This window comes from Bos taurus, chromosome 7 (genome assembly GCF_002263795.3).
Source record: "Bos taurus isolate L1 Dominette 01449 registration number 42190680 breed Hereford chromosome 7, ARS-UCD2.0, whole genome shotgun sequence".
NCBI classification, from domain to species: domain Eukaryota; kingdom Metazoa; phylum Chordata; class Mammalia; order Artiodactyla; family Bovidae; genus Bos; species Bos taurus.
In genome coordinates this window covers 101952914-101973300 of record NC_037334.1, presented here as the reverse complement: position 1 = coordinate 101973300, position 20387 = coordinate 101952914, and the positions used below count along the sequence as shown (strand labels likewise).

The following is a 20387-nucleotide window of genomic DNA, read 5'->3' as shown; positions in this document are numbered from 1 at the left end:
GAAGAGAATTATAACATTGTAAAGGGGGAAAAAAATCACACAATCCTGTCTTTCAGCTTACTGACTGCTTCCTTTTATTCCGTGTTCCTTATAACCCTTGAAAACATACAAGCATATCTATGGCTTTATGTAGTCTGTATAAAAATTTATGAGTTGCTATTTTTGTTGTTATACCATTTATTTGATTAGTCCCCTATTAAGGGACTTTCGTTAACTTTCCAGGTTTTCATATCACTAGATAATGGTATATAAATAACTGTGGGTAGGTAGCTCCTTAGAAAACAAAACTAAAAAATTCCAACAAAACCCTTCCTTTAGTTGAGGACAGAAGCCTAGAGCGAGATTTTAATGTTTTATATAAAATGTATATAATATGATAAAGCTGCCTTCCAAAACACTGCACTAATTCACAGAGCTCCCCGAACTGTAGCATATTCATCTAAACCCTGGCAGCCCTGGGTTTTATAATTCAATCTCCACTCATACTCAATTAAGTATAAATGCAAAATGCCCCCGTGTTGTTTCAGTGCGATTTGATCTTCTCATGTTGTTTACTTCCTATTCTAAGCCATCCATGTATAGCTTAAGGCACAAGATGGTATCTGTGCTACTGAATGAATTACATGGGTGACATTTTGGGTTTACATTTCTATTACATTATTATAAGATCTGTAAGTTATAGGATCAATCTTCCTCCCTTATATGTACTATCTCTTTGAAAAACGTTTCTCAGAAAAATGAAAAATGAAAAACTAGTATAAAAGTTTCCAGTCCCTTATAGTAAATAAAGATGATATATTTATAAATTAAACATCAGTACTTTTTCATGACCCCAAATTAAACATAAATTACAAAACGAAATTAATTCTTCATCAGTAATAAGTTAAATTATTACAGTAGTATGTTTTGAAAACTAGTATATGATGTATTTTCCCTTTGCCCTGGGGGTATCAGTGCAGTATCTGTAAGGAAGTACTACGAAGCTAGGAGGAATTAGGTTGAAGTCTAGGGTTCTACAGAGGATAGATTTGGGGGTTGGAGGCTGTGGGTTATGACCAGCTATTTTAGTTGTGGTGACTGGGGAAAGCCTTCCCCATTTCTTTGGGAAAATAATAGTCTTGTCAATGCTTTGGAAGTCAGCAGTCTTAGAATCAGCCTGTTCCCCCCGATACCCACATGGCAAATTTCAGAGCAGATAATTTGTGTCTTTGTTCCTCAAACACGAACATTATTTATTCCTCTGTTTTCAACAAAACCTTGTCTCAGTGCTATAATTAACAACTTAAGATTTTAGGTTCTGTTCCAAAAATGGAAAGCTATTTATATACAACTCACAGCATACTTTAAATATAAAACAGGTTTTACTTGGGAGTTAGGCTCCTGAGCTGGTTCATAGGAGCTTGTTTAATCGATAATACATCTGATGGCAATACTTATTATAATTTTCTTATTCTATAAATTTATTCTTTCTAAAAATTTTAACTGAAGCATATAGATCCTTTTCCAGAGGAAGACTGTATTTATTGTCCCAGCCCTGATGCTGAGAACCTGTGGACACCCTCACCACGGGGTGCTCGCTCAGCAAAGGCCCTGGGGATGTTTCACAGGCAGAGATGGACATGTGCTTCTACACTTCATTGATGGATAGAAAGCTAATGTATCTACAGAGCAGAATGTATTAGGTTAGTTAGTAGAAATACAGTGTTGAATTAGAGAACTCGAGAAAACACGTATGTCAGCAAGGCAAAGGGGAAGGCTCACGTGCCCAGAAGACTGCTTAATGTTTGTACTCCTGTGAACACCAAAGTGTGAACCTGGAATGCAGCTGGAGCTGATTAAATGCAGCAGCAGGAGTGATAATTACAGTCTTGGGTGCCTTGGCAACAGGGCCCCATCCTCATGTTAAAGATTCTATAGTAAGAAAAGGAGCACTTCAGCAAAGTGCCTAGTCATACGGGTAGGCCAACAAGAGTCCCAGGCAATATTCAGAAGCCTCTGTGGAGGGGGAGGGGTCTGAACATCAGCTCAGTTGACAACAGATAAGAGGCAAGTGTGGATTACAGACAGCACTGACGTGAACCCGTGTGTCGGAGAACTTCCCTGCCATCACGAAACCCAGTGACTCTCCAGTGATTTGCTTCTAGGAAGAGAAATTAATTACTAGTCTCTATTCGTTCTGATGCTGCTGCTTAGATGGAACCTCTTAATAGGAGACAGTGGATAAGATAAATACTCTGTAAAGGAAGAGAACCCTAAAGTTAGCGTAAGAGAAAGCACAGTAGGATGAATAAGAGAAAATGTGTGTAAGAGACTGTAACTTTCAAAAGAAAACTCATGTCTGGTGGCTCAAACGGTAAAGACTCTGCCTGCAATGCAGGAGACCTGGGTTGGGAAGATCCCCTGGAGAAGGAAATGGCAACCCACTCCACTATTCCAGCCTGGAGGTCCCCAGTCCACGGGGCGGCAAAGAGTCAAACACGACTGAGTGACTGACTAACACTTTTCACTTCAATAGTCCCAAATTCCAGGACACACAAGCAGCTGTTTCCTATTGGGCAGAGGGTATAGTTAATTCTTCATTTTATTACATAGGTAATAGTTAGTGCATATAGTTTAAACAATATAGTAATGAAAGTTGAGCTTAGTTTCAACATTTCAAAACTTACCTCTAAAAGCACTAATATCCCCATAGTGTACTTGGAGTACAAAGTATTTGCTTCCAGTCTCTCCTCCAACTCTGAATCCAACACCTGAAGATTTTCAAAAGAAGATAAACTCGTATTTTAGAAATGGAACTCTAAAATAGAGCTAATCAAAGGTTGCTGATCTATGAAATCCAAATGGAAAGAAAATAGTATGTAACATATGCAATTATATTAAAATAACAATAAACTGGCTGTTCAATGAAAATCTCTGATATAACCTATTATTTCTCCTCAAAACTTTGATGGAATTCTATTTGTAGTCTCTACTTCAGAACTAGAGTAATCACTATACTTTAAGAGGACAACTCATTCATTTTTCAAGAAACAGAACAAAGTAAAGAAAATGAAATTCTGTCCTTGTTGATTACATAACAGACACACATAAACCTATGCTTTCACTTTGTTTTGTGTATACTTGTATCCATTTTTGGGCTTCCCTGGTAGCTCAGCCGGTAAAGAAACAGACTGCAATGCAGGAGACCCCAGTTCGATTCCTAGGTTGGGAAGACCCCCTAGAGAAGGGAACAGCTACCCACTCCAGTGTTTTGGCCTGGAGAATTCCAAGGACAGAGAAGCCTGGTGGGCTACATCCATGGGGTCACAAAGAGTTGGACAGGACTGAGCGACTTTCACTTACTTACATATCCATTTTTACTTTGATTGAATATAGGAAATTAGACTTAAGATCATCTCAGGGGAATTGTTTTTTTTTCCCCATGTGAAAACAGATATCTGCAAAAATACCACTGAAGAAACCAACTACTTACTAGATTACAATGTCAATAAATTATTGGAATCTGAAGGGTTCCTAAGAGTCTTACTAGCAGAGTTTGCTAGTAAGCTAAAAAAAAAAAAAAAAAAAAACTCGGCAGAGAAAATATTTACAGATGGAGAAAAAAATGTCTTGCCTTCTCTGCTAATGTATCTTAAAAACATCAACAAATCTATGACAAACCTTCCTGTTAGTTTCTGAACTTGTTTGGTAGTGGCTGCCTGGAAAACAGAGAAGGCAATGGCACCCCACTCCAGTACTCTTGCCTGGAAAATCCCATGGACAGAGGAGCCTAGTGGGCTGCAGTCCATGGGGTCGCTAAGAGTCGGACACGACTGAGCGACTTCACTTTCACTTTTCACTTTCATGCATTGGAGAGGGAAATGGCAACCCACTCCAGTATTCTTGCCTGGAGAATCCCAGGGATGGGGGAGCCTGGTGGGCTGCCGTCTATGGGGTCGCACAGAGTCAGACACAACTGAAGCGACTTAGCAGTAGCAGCAGCAGCCTGAAAAAACACTAGAGAAGATTCTAGCACTCATTTGAAGTAAAGCAAAACAGACATCAAAATGTAGGGCTCCAGAGAGGCTCAAGGCTCAAGTCTTACATGACATGAGGAATTTAGGCAATATTTTGTACTAACTATAAATACAAGGTAACTTTTAAAGCTGTCTAAAAAGATTAAAAAATTTAAAAATTAGTGCAGGCAGCAGTTAGGGAGGCACTGCAAGATGCCACCCCTCCATCCCTGAACCATGGCAGTCCTTCTGGTATCAGGACCGCACGTTCACTCTGATCCTAAGAGAGATCCCAGTAATAAAGGGGACTCTGGTCATTCTCTCACATCTTGGAAGCTACGAACAGTTTAGAGGGGAACTCAGAGAGCCAGCTGAGGTTTGGCATCACATTAAATAGCCAGGCTCCAGAACTATTAAAGAAAAAAAAATCTGTTTGCTGAAATGGCGATTTACTTAATTCCTGGCTCTCTTGGCTTGTGGAATGCTCCTGCTGTCAAGAACCAATGTGCCTCAGGCCAAAGGTGATTTGAGGTATACTCAGCTATTTTCTAATTCTATCTAAACTGTCGTGTGAGCAAATTACTTACCAAAGAGAGGCAGAGGAAGAATAACTACCTAAATGAAACCTATTCAATACAAAGCAGGTAGTAAGGGTACTTTTTTAGTGTGAAATTACAACCTAGAACATGGCCAACAGCTGTTGGAAGGAACATATAATAAAAATTACTTTGGAATAAAAAACTAAGCAGCTTAATATAAGACTATCCAAGAGGCCTCAGGTATACCTTTGGGGAGTCTCGTTGGGGGAGCATTTCTTGCCCAGGCATAGAGAATATTGGCTTTATCTGTACAGGTGCCTTCATCACAAAACCTGAAGAAGAAAATAAAGTAACTGTAAGTAAAGACTCAACTACTAAAATGCATAGATCTCTCCCCATGGGAGGGGCAGGGAGGGGAAGGTATTTGAAACTGAGGTCAAGAAAAGTCCAATACAGCATCATTATACACCATCAATACACCATCATTATAGCCATATCAGCTTTAAGATCGTAATGAAGACTGGAGCAAAGAACAGTTTTATATGTGAAAACAAACACATATAAAGGGAAATTTGTTTGTTAGTCGACCAATATGAAACAATCCTGTGAGGCAGATAAATATATTCAGTATGTCCACCCTTGGAATGTACTCTACGTACTCAGGTAGAAAAGTAAGCATTACATGAAGAGTGTGTAAACCAAAGTTAGCACAGTGGAAATCTGGAACTGGACTAAAGCAACATACGCACTTCCCATTTGGGGATCAGTGTAATTAATAGGCCTTTGGCCACAGTAACCAACAGGACACAATGTCCACCCTTAGCAGGGGGAACAATGCAAGTACATCCCACTGACAGAGTTCTTGTGGCTTTTTCCAAAGTTTATGAATACTGGTTTTGCCATTTATAAATTGCTTCAAATCACTTAACCTTACAGATTCTCAGTTTTCTGTCTTGTGAAACAGGGATCGTTATACTTACCCCAGAATTGTTCTGTAAATCAAATGATACATAAATGAAAGCACTTCATAAACCTCAAAGCACTACACCAGGGTAATGCATTATTTAATAAAACATTCATTTTATCTCAAGACACTGTTGAGAGACAGCGTTGCATGGTCAAAGAAGCACAGGCAGAAAGACATATCTGGAGCTGAACCCCACAACCTCCCGGTAAAAGGCACGTACCCGGGACACGCGCATCCGCCCTCAAGGCCCGGTTTCTGCGTGAAAACCTCCCTGATGCGCTGTGGCGGTGACACGTGTAAGACCCCCAGCGCAGCGACCAGCACGTTAGTATCTATCTGGGAGATCCAATTTCACAAATGGCAGGCTGTCTGACTCCAAACCACACATTTTTTCCCCATGACACGACACCTCTTTGTTGGTTCTGTTATATAATTTGACTTGCTCAAAACACTGTTACGTGATACTTTGATGTTGCTTTTATAGATTTGTGTCTTGAGAAACCGGCACCAAGCAAGGTCAGAGTCAGGAATTTAGGCAGATCCGAGGACTGTCAAGGACAAGGACGAGGAAAAAGACCGCTTCTTGGCTGGGAGGCTGGCTCACACAGGAGAAAAACTGCACTGCCTATGGCCTGGAAGGGAAGTGAAGGTTTTCTAAACAGGTTAGAAACTAAGCCTAGAATCCCAGAGAACACTCACGCCATCCTCAGTGGCTGAGATTCCTAACATGCTTCCTGCTTACAGCCAGAAGTGGGGGCAGACGACAGGCAGGACGTGCAGACAAACTACTGTTACTTGTCTCAATCAAGGCCACAGAACCAGGAGGCCTCCATAAGGCTACGTTGAGCAAACGTTCTTGCATCTCTAAATCAGGCTGCAGAAAGAAACTGGGTGACGAGCAGTGTAAAACACGTCCACCAGTGGTTTCTTACTGTTCACTGTCAAGAACAATATACTTATGGTGAAGCAGCCTCACCACGTGGGACGGGCATTGGAACAAGTGTCTGTGACAGCCTTGTGCCAACTGTGCTAAAAGGCTTGGGGTGTTGGATGGTACCCAAGAGCAGAATTTCCCTCCGTGGCCTCACGCTACAATATATTAAGAAATGAGATTGTCAGATGTGGTGTACTTGGTATTTCACTGCTGGGAGCTACTAAAGTTTGAAGATCTGCATGGCGATTTTCACAGCTTTCAAGAAAGGTCATAAATATGCAAGTGCCTAACATCCATGTGATGCCAGTCTCAGGTTAAACAAGATAATTGTTTCCTCTGATATGAAAGTCAAGTCAGTGTACAACTAGAAAGAACTAGAATGAAATATACCAGAAAACACTGGTTTAGTAAAGTTTTCTAAGAGAAGTCAAAGTTTTCTAAGCTATGTGTTTGATTAAAGTCATTTGCTGGCATAAATTCTTTCACATGCTTCCCCAAAATAACACCAAAATAAAAATTAAACATTGTAGCATAACACAGGAGGTTTTTATGATCTGGGCCCTTATTATATCACCAGAAAATAAAAAACAAACCCTTTTCAGTCATGCCAAGTTTCTGCCAGTTTCTAATCTCTCTCCCCGACTGTTCTCTCTTCTGGGAAAACCCCTTCCCCAACTCTCTGCCTGATAATCTTGTACTCATTTTCTTATTCAAGATTCAATTAAACTATTCCTTCTCAAGGACACTTCCTCTGATGTGAATCCCGCCAACTTGCATTCTTTAAGGAGAGCAGGTCTCCTAAGTATCAGCTTACTTATCTCCTCTCCAACTAGACTGTGTAGACTTTGAGGTTTTGCTCCTCTCTGTTACCGTGTACTCCCAGCACCTGCAGCCCTGCAAGGCATTTAGTAAATATTCACAAAATGTCTGGACAAGTTCACTTCTAAGTCAATTTTTAACTTTTTATATACAAACACATAGATAATTGAATTGGCCTAAGTTTTATTGTATTGTCAAGTACAATATTTAAAAAATCTTTAGTTGAAAAGTTAACCAAAATATGAAAAAAAAATTTTGAATTATCATCTGCCTGGTATTTTGTACCAAGCAGCTCATACTCTCACAAGAACATTCCAGGTAGGTTATACATTACAGCTGAATAAGCTCAGAGAGTCTCAGATCAGATCAGATCAGTTGCTCAGTCGTGTCTGACTCTTTGCAACCCCATGAATCGCAGCACGCCAGGCCTCCCTGTCCATCACCAACTTCCGGAGTTCACTGAGACTCACGTCCATCGAGTCAGTGATGCCATCCAGCCATCTCATCCTCTGTCGTGCCCTTCTCCTCCTGCCCCCAATCCCTCCCAGCATCAGAGTCTTTTCCAATGACTCAACTCTTCGCATGAGGTGGCCAAAGTACTAGAGTTTCAGCTTTAGCATCATTCCTTCCAAAGAAATCCCAGGGCTGATCTCCTTCAGAATGGACTGGTTGGATCTCCTTGCAGTCCAAGGGACTCTCAAGAGTCTTCTCCAACACCACAGTTCAAAAGCATCAATTCTTCAGCGCTCAGCCTTCTTCACAGTCCAACTCTCACATCCATACATGACCACAGGAAAAACCATAGCTTTGACTAGACGAACCTTTGTTGGCAAAGTAATGTCTCTGCTTTTGAATATGCTATCTAGGTTGGTCATAACTTTCCTTCCAAGGAGTAAGTGTCTTTTAATTTCATGGCTGCAGTCACCATCTGTAGTGATTTTGGAGCCCAGAAAAATAAAGTCTGACACTGTTTCCACTGTTTCCCCATCTATTTCCCATGAAGTGGTTTAAGTAACTATAAAAAGGTCACACAGCCACATCATGACTCAAAGCTCTGTCTGTCACCCTCCTTTATATCTCTAGTTATGAGACTGACTTACACGCAGAGACTTCATGGTATTATATGAAGATCAGCTTTGATAATTACTATAACCTGAACTAAGTTGCAATTTGAGTATGTAATTCTGACATCAATTTTAGATAAAATAAGTTCTTCTGACTTGTTTGCAAAACGATGATGATTTTATATTTTATGGTCTTTTCAGATCTAGTAAAAGAAGAGCTTCAAAAGCAAACTTTGAGTTTAAAATCCTGTTTTATTATTTTTTAAAAATTATATATGATTCAAGGTTGAGTAAATAATGTCTCACTGGAGGGCTCGGGGATAGTGAAATTCATTCTAAAACTTAATGTGTGAGAGGACTAAGTGAAGAGGAAAAACAAGAGGCCAAGAGAAATGAGTCCTACAACGGATAACATAAAAGAGTAACAAAGAATGTTTGGATAAACTCTGCACCTCTTCATGGTCAAATTTATGTTTCTCATTTTAAATGGAAAACAGTTATCAAACTTTCTCTACATATTAATCAAATGACCAAGATAAAGATAGTATTGCATATGCAGACTTTCCAAAAAGGGTCCTATAAAAATAGTGAGAATTTTTACGATTCTTATTAAGAAGAAGAAAGGTATTAAGGCTAGGAAGCAATGTAACCCTTGATCAATGGCTGTTGTAATTTCAGGCCTCATTGACCAGGTTTCTTATTCTTATAATTCTAGGGGCTTCTCCTAAAGGCTCCTCTAGATTAGACCAATTAATTGTGAAAAGATTCTCATAGCTCCCTAGTGGTTTTTTAGTATTCATAGCAAAAATGATAAGAATTAACATTTGAAAATAAAACTATTCTGGATTCCTGGATCTTTGCTGTAGAACTTTTTCACCTCTAATCCATGGGGAAACCATTTAGATGGCATGAATATTTCCAGACTATGCCAAGCTCTAAAATGTGCTAGCCTGGCATCTTGAATTATACAAATAAAGCACAAATGACTGTTAAAGTACTCCTCTGGTTCTATCTGTTAAACGCTAGTTAAAATCCACGGTTATTTAGGGAAAATCAGAACTGATAAATCATTTCTACCTTTGTCTGAAAAAAATTTTTTTAACAAAATTGTCATGCCCTAAAGTTAAGTCTGTATGGTCTTCAATTTCAATTTTAATGTATTAAGTATTAAAGAGAATCACAGGAAAATTAATCCAAAGTTAGAAAGCTTCTTTAAGAAACACTTATAAAATCAATGACATATATGGTATGCCCTTACTTTTCAAAACTGCATCCAGCATGAATCAGGAATTCAATTTCATCAACTGCTTTATAAACCTACAGCACACATTTCCCAATTTAGACAAATCCTATGTGAATTTTAGTGCAATGGGTATACATCAATGGGAATTCCTCAGGTGGCTCAGATGGTAATGCAGGGTATACATTAACATAGTAATTAGAAGGATGCCTGCATGCCTGCTCATTGTGTCTGATTGTTTGTGACCCTATGGACTGTAGCCCAAGGGCTCCTCTGTCTATGGGATTCTCCAGGCAAGATTACTGGAATGGGTTGCCATGCCCTCCTCTGGGGGATCTTCCTGACCCAGGGATTGAACCGGAGTCTCTTACCTATCCTGCACTGGCAGGTGGGTTCTTTACCACTAGCGCCACCTGGGAAGCCCAATAGGAAGGATAACTCTCAGAAGGTAAAGAGTCCGCCTGCAATAGGGAGACCTGGATTCAACCCTTGGACGGGAAGACCCCCTGGAGAAGGAAATGGCAACCCACTCCAGTACTCTTGCCTAGAGAATTCCGTGGACAGAGAACCAGTATTCTTGCCTGGAGAATCCAATGGACAGAGGAGCCTGGCAGGCTATGGTCCATGGGGTTGCAAAGAGTTGGACACAACTGAGCAACTAACACTTTTATTTTAATGCAAAAGCTAAATAGAAGCGATATTTAAAAGGAACCAGTCTGAAAAACAGCACCATAATATCCAGGCATCACCGTCACTCCCCACTCTGACACTACCCATCTCCATCATCAGATCAGAGAGGCAGTCTACAACAGCAGAAGTGTAAGTGTTTTGTTCACACCAAATTCTCAGTGCCTAAGAATGCCCTTGATACATAGTTGAGTGGTTAACAAATATCATATTAGTAAATGAATAAAGATAATAGTTACCACTTTTTAAGTACTTTTATGTGCCAGGCACTGAACCAACCATATTACTTACACCCCCTCCCTTACTCTTCCTGCTGGCCCAAGCAGACAGGATTAGTAGCCCCATTTTATAGATGAGAAAACAGACCATTGTTTATTACATCTAGCAAGTAGTAGAATTGAGATTTGTACCCAAGATGCTCTGATTTCAAAGTTACAGCTCTATATTAAATGTTACTGTACTGTGTTTTATTTTCTTGGACTCCAAAATCACTGCAGATGGTGACTGCAGCCATGAAATTAAAAGATGCTTGCTCCTTGGAAGAAAAGCTATAACAAACCTAAATAGCATATTAAAAGCAGAGACATTACTCTGCCAACAAAGGTCTGTCTAGTCAAAGCTACGGTTTTTTCTAGGAGTCATGTATGGATGTGAGAGTTGGACCATAAAGAAGGCTGAGCACCAAAGAATTGATGCTTTTGAACTGTGGTGTTGGAGAAGACACTTGAGAGTCCCTTGGACTGCAAGGAGATTGAACCAGTCTATCCTGAAGAAAATCAATCCTGAGTTTCCATTGGAGGGACTGATGTTGCGGCTGAAGCTCCAATACTTTGGCTACCTGATGGAGAGCCGAAGTAGCTGACTCATTGGAAAAGACCCTGATGTTGGGAAAGATTGAGGGCAGGAGGAGAAGGGGATGACAGAGGATGAGATGGTTGGAAGACATCACTGACTCAATGGACATGAATTTGAGCAAGCTCCAGGAGATAGTGAAAGACAAGGAAGCCTGGCGTGCTGCAGGCCATGGGGTCGCAAAGAGTCAGACAACTGAGCGTCTGAACAACAACATAACACTGCTATCCTAGTGACCATAAAGAATCATCTTGTGAAAACATAATAATGTTTAAAACCACGTAATGTTAGTTTCTGTTGAAACTATCAAGATGGTTACAACCATGCCATTCCATTTTATTAAAACTGATACTAGTCCACTAAGAAGTGACCAGTTGCTAAGGAACTCCTATCAACACCTCTAATACAGGCACCTAAAAGGTAGCCGAGGAATATGATCATTGGTGACTAGAACTTAGAGCAAGATGCCAACTATATTTTAATGAAGATTCTTTATACTATTCGGACATGCAATATAACATGAATCTATTACAATCTTAAAGTAGAAAAAGAAAATGGATACAATTAATTTTAGCTTAGCACTAACTTATGTCTGGAGAAGGCAATGGCAACCCACTCCAGTACTCTTGCCTGGAAAATCCCATGGACGGAGGAGCCTGGTAGGCTGCAGTCCATGAGGTCGCGAAGAGCTGGACACGACAGAGCGACTTCACTTTCACTTTTCACTTTCATGCATTGGAGAAGGAAATGGCAACCTGCTCCAGTGTTCTTGCCTGGAGAATCCCAGGGACGGGGGAGCCTGGTGGGCTGCCGTCTATGGGGTCGCACAGAGTCGGACACGACTGAAGTGACTTAGCAGCAGCAGCAGCAGCAGCAATTTATGTCTAACTTTGCTGCTACAATCAAAGACACATTTTATAGTGCTTAGAACAAGGATGGCACAGATTTTGAAGATTGTTATTTTTATTTATACTGACAATATATTATGTATGTTAAACTTTAAAAGCTTCACTATGGCAGAAGAAACAAAGAGGGGCTGCAAGAGACACCTGGAGACTCTTGCCGTATAGCCTCTAGATGACAGGTAGCCAGGGTGTGGAGAGGGTGCCTAATGTCAGCACATGCAAATACCACTCTCAGCCAAAAATCATTATCATCATAAGGGAGGCAACGAAGCTGCATACTTATCTGGGAAGTAACATCCCCCTAAAAAAGAAACCAGTCATTTAAATGAGTAACCAAGCAGGGTGTCTCACATATAGGCTTCTCTATATGTATATTTGTGTTTTAGCTACTTTTCTTTCTCCCCTCATCAGCATCTGTAACCCTGTGGAGATAGTGGCATTTAAAAAAAACACAGCAGGTGGTTAATAAATAGAAGCAGTTGAAAGGAATTTAAGCTAAAGCTTCATAGGATGGTAAAGCACTGCCGCTTCAGCTTGAGAATGAGTCCAAGTTAGAACAGTTGGAAACAGCCTCATTTAACCAGCCGGAATTCTTCTTTCCAAAAAAGATTCAACAACCTGTAGAAACATCCTTAGATTTGTAAAGTGTAGCTGGTCATAAGCGTCATTAGAAAGAGTTTTCAAATCCAATGTTAATTCCTAAGACTGAAAACAATCATTTTAATTCAACATAGATGATCATGTCAAAGTACAAGGCACAATGCAGAAGAAGCCCATTTACTTTAATAGCCCAATATTGTGAACACACTTGGGATCTGCAATCACAAACTGTCTTGAGCCCTAAGTCCTGGGCTCAGTTGAATTCAGTTCAGTTGCTCAGTCATGTCCGGGTCTTTGCGACCCCATGGATTACTGCAGCACGCCAGCCCTGTGCTCAGCAGAACAGAAAGTGTATGACGATACAACCTCACATTACAAACAGAACATGCTCCAAAATTATTCTAAATGCCAAAATAATAATATGAAGAAAACATTATGATTTTCAAAGTATGAAACTCATGTAGCTAACCACTTATTATTTTTTTAAATGACTATTAGAGTAAAAATAGAATAAAGAAATGTATTCATTGAATCAGTTCAGTTCAGTTGCTCAGTCATGGGGTCCAACTCTTTGCGACCCCATGGACTGCAGCATGCCAGGCTTCCCTGTCCATCATGAACTCCCAGAGCTTACTCCAACTCATGTCCATTGAGTCGGTGACGCCATCCAACCATCTCATCCTTTGTCATCCCCTTCTCCTCACCCATTCAATCTTTCCCAGCACCAGGGTCTTTTCAATTGAGTCAGCTCTTCACATCAGGTGGCCAAAGTACTGGAGTTTCAGCTTCAGCATCAATCTGTCCAATGAATATTCCGGACTGACTTCCTTTAGGATGGACAGGTTGGATCTCCTTTCTGTCCAAGGGACTCTCAAGAGTCTTCTCCAACACCACAGTTCGAAAGCATCCATTCTTCAGTGCTCAGCTTTCTTTACAGTCCAACTCACACATCCATACATGACTCCTGGAAAAACCATGGCTTTGACTAGATGGCAATCCAGATACACAGAATTTCCAAGATCTAAAATTTACCATATTTTCATGGAGAGTGGGAATACATCTTTTAATATCTAAACTACCTAGTTTTCAGCACCTCATTTTCTGACCTCATTTTCATTTACTGACCTCTAAAAGCCCCAGACTCCTTGGAAGAAAAGTTATGACCAACCTAGATAGCATATTCAAAAGCAGAGACATTACTTTGACAAGAAAGATCTGTCTAGTCAAGGCTATGGTTTTTTCCAGTGGTCATGTTTGGATGTGAAAGTTGGACTGTGAAGAAAGCTGAGCACTGAAGAATTGAAGCTTTTGAACTGTGGTGTTGGAGAAGACTCTTGAGAGTCCCTTGGACTGCAAGGACATCCAACCAGTCCATTCTAAAGGAGATCAGCCCTGGATGTTCTTTGGAAGGACTGATGCTAAAGCTGAAACTCCAGTACTTTGGCCACCTTATGCGAAGAGTTGACTCCTTGGAAAAGACTGATGCTGGGAGGGATTAGGGGCAGGAGGAGAAGGGGATGAGAGAGGATGAGATGGCTGGATGGCATCATGGACTTGATGGGCATAAGCTTGGGTGAACTCCGGGAGTTGGTGATGGACAGGGAGGGCTGGCACGCTGCAATTCATGGGGTCGCAAAGAGTCAGACACAACTGAGCGACTGAACTGAACTGAAAAGCTCCAGACAGTCTGCTCAGTTATGGCTCCAAATCAACCAAAAAATCTGGGGAACTTGGAACTGCTACACTTTGACTTAAGCCTGCAAGTACAAACTGCTACACTTTGACTCAAGCCAGCAAATCGAGCTCTTGCTCTGCTTGCTCCAATCCTGGTGCCATTACTCCCCCTTGGTCCCTAGATGCAGCTGTCCCCTCCTTTAAAAGTCTCGGAAGGAAGGAATGAGAGTTCCCTCTGACAGGTACTGCTGCCTTCCTGCCATGGGCCAGCAGAGCGGCTGCTTTTCCATCAGCTGGTTATGTGCATCCTCAGGAGGTATGTTAATTTACAACTGAGCACCAGGCCCACCCTAACTATAAAGGGACCACCCCACAGTATATTAAAAGGTTCACATCAATGTATGCAATTTAAATGCACATGCATATAATTAACTAGACACATTACCAGTGTGAGCTGCTAATTTGGAATGAGACACAAAAGACTGGAATATGTGCAGAAGAGAAAAAAAAATTCAAAATTAAAATGACTACATAATGAAAACTGCTTCATGCTGTGTCTACTGTTTTCACGTAAACTTAATACAACTGTAAATATATTTTAATGAACAGTAGAAAGAGGCAATTACAGAGAGCAAAGGAGGGCAGCACCACAGTGAAACATCATCAGAATGGCTCTTCGCCTTCATATTAAAAGTGCTGCCTGAAGACTGGGGGTGAATTATGACTTCATAATTTCAGGGGGAAGATGTTTACTCTCTTACACACATACCTATTTGCCAACTTGCTGGCAGTGAAAATAAAACACTAGCGTAAAAACAGGGGGAAATCCTAGCTAACAAACAGAAGAGACAAAATCTGAACTTGATGTTTTGGGTATCAACAAAAAAAACGAATCACAGGGAATCCACCATACAACAGTGTGAATCAGCCATAAATATACATTTGTCCCCTCCCTCTTTGAACCTCCCTTCCACCTCTACCCCCATCCCACCCCTCTAGGGTGTCACAGAGCACCAGGCTGAACTCCCTGTGTTATCAGCAACTTCCTATTAGCTATCTATTTTACATATGGTAATGCACATGTTTCAGTGTTCCTCTCTCAATTCATCCTAACCCTAAAGAAAAGTGAAAGTGTTAGTCACTTAGTCGTGTCTGACTCTTTGCAACCCCGTAGACTGTGGCCCACCAAGCTTCTCTGTCCATGGAATTCTCCAGGCAAGAATACTAGAGTGGGTAACCATTCCTTTTTCCAGGGAATCTTAACCCAGGGATCAAACCCAGGTCTCCTGCATGGCATGCAGATTCTTTACCATCTGAGCCACCAGGGAAGCCTGAATACAACAATGTAAAGCAATTATCTTCCAATTAAAAATAAACTTAAAATAAAATAAAGAGAAATGTAATGCATAAAACTGAAAGAAATATAATAGAAAAACTGGAGTTCTTTATGAAATTTAGAACCATGAGGAAATTAAACAGTTTAACAGGGTTCAAGGTAAAAGAAGGTGGTCTAAGACACTGTAAACACTAATTTTTGCTATAACCCCTCCAGCTGGACTCAATTCTAGCACTCCTTTTCACATTGTTTCTCTTTATGTAATTTTATATGCAACAGAATAAAGAAACACATTTTTAAATTAATGAAATTAACCAATCTAAATGGAACAAAATACTTTTCCCAAACAGTAAAAATAAATTATTTTTACAAGTTGAAAAAGTAGTGACCCTAAGAAATCAATGGAAAATTTTCTTGGAGCCAGACTGAGGTTTATAACCCAGGAAGCAGTCTCTAGAACTGTCTGGGAACGGTAGGTGGGGAGCTCAGTACATATGCGCTTTTGGTGCAGGGAGTGTGTGCAACCAAGCACCCAACTCAGGACAAGTTGCTGCTAGTCGTGAGGAACAGACATCTTGGTTAATGCTGTACGTGCTTTTCTAAGTATGGGAGGATGCGAGAAACTGAGTCATAAAATCTAGCCACCGCCCCCCACCCCCACCCCGCCCCATGTCTATCTGAGGGCCAGTTGTGCCAGTTTTCCCAGAGCACAAGGGGCTGCATCCTGACCTTCACCCTGAATTCCTTTCCGGGTGTACTGCAGGGGAATGACTGCAATGGCCAATGACTTGATTCCCGTAGAACTGGATGGTGGGCAATATTCTTTATTTTACAAGGCCTTCCTTTTCAGGCCCGATTTGCACCAAGGTTTGGAAGGCATTCTGTGACCGGTTTGTCCCATGATGCTCAGAATGCTCATTCCCAGACCAGGAAAACATTTTCTTGATAACAGGAAACATTTTCTTGAAAACATTTTCTCGATGTGCTATTACTGGGGCTCACCCTGTAACCCACAGTAGACAGCCTCTGGCCCATCTGTCTTCCTAGTCTGTTACAGTCCAGGAAACGGTTTTCTCTTGTCGCTTCTTCCCATATCTAGAGTGACACTACTACAATCATTGATCTTACAGGTCTATATATTTGATGAATGGTTTCAAGTCACCTAATCATCATTAATTTTATCTGAGGCTCAGGCACATATCTGGAAGGGTAATGAACAATTACCTTGTAAAACAGGCGGAACACAAATAATATTGCTAGTGACATAGATAAGGTTCGTAAGTAAGTATTTCAGGATTTCTGTTAGGTATAGCCCCAGCACCTCCCAGATTGTCTGACCATGAGTTCTATACCAATCTCTGTCTTTAAGGGAAATGATATATTGGCACTGGACATAAAGCTCATCAAAGATGTCTGCAGGTATACGGTGGGTTGTGGGTCATCGTGAGCCCTGACGGGACTGAGAAAGGAAAGTTATTTTCTAAAGCACATGACAGCTGCCAGGAGAAGAAAAACTGGTCTTTATCCCTGACCAGGTATTTTAATCCCAATTTCAACTGGGGAGGTCTGATTACTACACAGTCAGATGCACAATGCACACTAGAGTGGAGGGGGGAGACCAGAGGGCAGAGAAAACAATCGTTTACATTTTCCTTGTCTTGCCTTAAAAGGTGGATTTTTAATCTCATCATGGTATTAAATATCCTCTTCACTTTATCTTCTTTCAATAAAACAGTTTTGTATTCTCAAAATGATTTCCTCAGAGTGTGAATGAGTTCTTGATATTCTTACACATCAAAAACCACTGCTGGTATCATCCCAGTGCACCAGCCCCAAGCATCCTGTATCCTGCATCGAACCTGGACTGGTGATTCATTTCTTACATGATATTATACATGTTTCAATGCCATTCTCCCAAATCATCCCACTGGGATTGAAAGGTTGTTGTTGAATCACGCGAATACACCGGGATTCTTGGCCCCCGGAAGAGAAGAATTCAATCCGGGGCCAGAGACGAGGCTTGATCGCTCAGAGCTTTTGTGTAATAAAGTTTTATTGAAGTATAAAGGAGATAGAGAAAGCTCCTGACATAGGCATCAGAAGGGGGCAGAAAGAGTACCCGCTTGCTAGTGTTAACAATGAGGTTATATAATCCAAAGAATGTCTGGAGGTTGTAAAGACCTCCTCCGACCTACTCCCATAATTTACATTTTAAGATAACACTGTCCTCAGGCCAAGATACATCCTTGTAAAGGCCAGGTATACTCCCATAATTAACATTTTAAAATAACAGAAGGTTGAATCCAAAGACTGTCCTTAGGCAGGATACATTATTGGTATATAATCCTAAGGAATGTGGAGAAAGAAAAAAAGTTTGTCCTTTTTTCCTCCTTGAGAATTCCAGACCCCTCTCTCCTTGGGGACCCTTAGACTCCCTATCAACCTGCCTAGGAAATGACTCTCTCAGGATGACCCAGAGGGATGGTATGGGGAGGGAGGTGGGAGGGGGGATCAGGATTGGGAACACGTGTACACCCGTGGCAGATTCATGTTGATGTATGGCAAAACCAATACAATATTGTAAAGTAATTAGCCTCCAATTAAAACAAAATTAAAAAAAACCACTGCTGGTATCACAACCAAAAATATATGTGAAAGTTTGGGAATCTTCATTTAAGTACTGTCTATATCTTGGAGCAACTGAAGAATAGATTTGCAACTGTAAAATGAGTGTGATAAATTCCATGACTCAGACAATGTAGAAAAACAATGCAAGGCTTTTGCCACTGATAGATTTTTGTTATTAGAATTATAATTCAGGTGGGAGGATAAGAAGCTAAGCAGTTGGAAAATATGTGCTGACTGTCTGAGCCTTAGGGGCATCAGGGGTAGGGTGTAGGGGATGTTTCTGTGAAGCGACTGAAAGGCCCAGCTGTGAGCTCTAATGCACTAAATGGTAGTGTTAGTCGCTCAGCCACGTCCGATTCTTTTCGACCCCACGGACTGTAGCCCGCCAGACTCTTCTGACCATGGGATTCTCCAGGCAAAAATACTGGAGTGTTGCCATTCTCTTCTCCAGGGGATTTTCCCAACTCAGGGGTCAAACCGGGGGTCTCCTGCATTGCAGGCAGATTCTTTACCATCTGAGTAACCAGGGAAGCCCAAAAGATGCATGGATTTTGCCAAATATTGGGGGATAAAAAGTCTACCTCATTTTTAAATGGAGAATAAGGCTAGACTGTGAAAGCCAGAGTCACTAAACAGTTTTACTTAGTGTACATTTCCTAGCTTGCATATTGAACAGATCCTACATTTATGAAGTGAAAAAAAAATTCTACTTTTAAATGCTAGATGAACACTTTGAGCTAGCTAAAAGCATCAATTATTGTCCATTGTATATGGTTAGAAAGTCAATTATAACTAACCTAGAGGTTCACAGGGAATATGGGCTGCAAGACAGATTTTAAAAGTCCATTTGAAACCATGTGGGTATAATGTGGTTAAGAATTCTAATCACTCAGTGATGCAACTCAATGGCAAAACGCAGTGGCCAGCCTGCTTGAGATGAGTCAACTGGTACAACTCAGTCACGTCTCCAACTCCTGACAATGATGCCTTTCCAATCTGACTCAGTATTTGCATGCAATTTATATTCATAGAATTATGAAATTTTAGAGCACAGAGGAGTTCTGTCAACGATCTAGTGTCAGTCCCTTGCTACAGTGAAAAAATCAAGGCCAGCCCACATGGAATAAATAATTTACCAATGGAATCTAGATAGTTCATTACACGTTTACTCTATATGATGCCTTTCAAGTAATAATTTTAGCAAAAAAAAACAAACAAAAAAAATACGACAGCAATTATTTATCTCAAAATGGCTGTTTTCACTTTCACATACATTTTTATTTGAATTTTTTCCCCCAACCTTGAAGTCTTTTGGAAAATATATTTTATAAACTTAATTTTGAAATAGTACATTTAAGGATATTAATATTTTAAAAGAGTCAGAATAATATGTTTCTTTTGATATTCCCTAAACATGAAAATGGTGAATCAGGCTTCGTTCACTTTATATACTTTTTCTTAGTAATTAAAGCCATGATAACATTTCAGTGCTATTTTATTTTTTCACTCATTCCCTTGAATTATGGTGAAGCTAAAGCAGATTTTAAAAACTTACATACCCTCTAGCTATTTTCACTAATTCTAATTCAAAGGTAAATATCACTCATTTCACAAGAAATATTTTTAAAACATAAAAACCAGAATATGTGATTTGCTGAACAAGATTCAGGAAAAGCTGTCACAGAATAATCTTTTAATCCCCAGGATTTTATTTACAAAAATTTACTAAAGAGCAAAATCTGGAATGTTGACGTCACAGGGTATTAACTGTGATTTGCTGACTCCATTTTTCCACACACCCAGTCCTGTGAGCCGGCTTCCTACAATACACTCCTTTCCTCAAATAACTTAAGCCTATTAACAAACGCTTTGATGGAACTTGGTCCAGGGAGATTTCCACTAATTGCCCTGTGCTTTTAACAGTTCCAAACACATATTACAATTGTTTATTATAAAAGTGGCTAGAAAGCAGCTGCTGCGTGCCTTGAACCAGCCTGATGACTATTAGGGTGCGCAGAGAAAGGTCTATCAGTCTCCGTGACTATGCAGGGACAGGAGCACAGAGCGGTCCCTTTCCAAACGCAAAGTAGGACACACCAGTCATTCTGGTCTGCTAAATACGCAAGGGTGATTCCAGCTAGAGGTGC

At 40.5% G+C, this 20387-nt stretch overlaps 1 protein-coding gene across 2 annotated transcripts in view; it reads right to left on the bottom strand.

The window, feature by feature from the left end:
• The window catches only part of PAM (peptidylglycine alpha-amidating monooxygenase), a 333859-nt gene that overhangs the window by 111147 nt on the left and 202325 nt on the right, over positions 1-20387 (bottom strand). For both annotated transcript variants that reach the window (XM_005209762.5, NM_173948.2), the window contains 2 exon segments: positions 4781-4866; positions 2667-2750 (listed from right to left, as the gene is read on the bottom strand). In XM_005209762.5, the coding sequence (XP_005209819.1) occupies positions 2667-2750; positions 4781-4866 (170 nt within the window).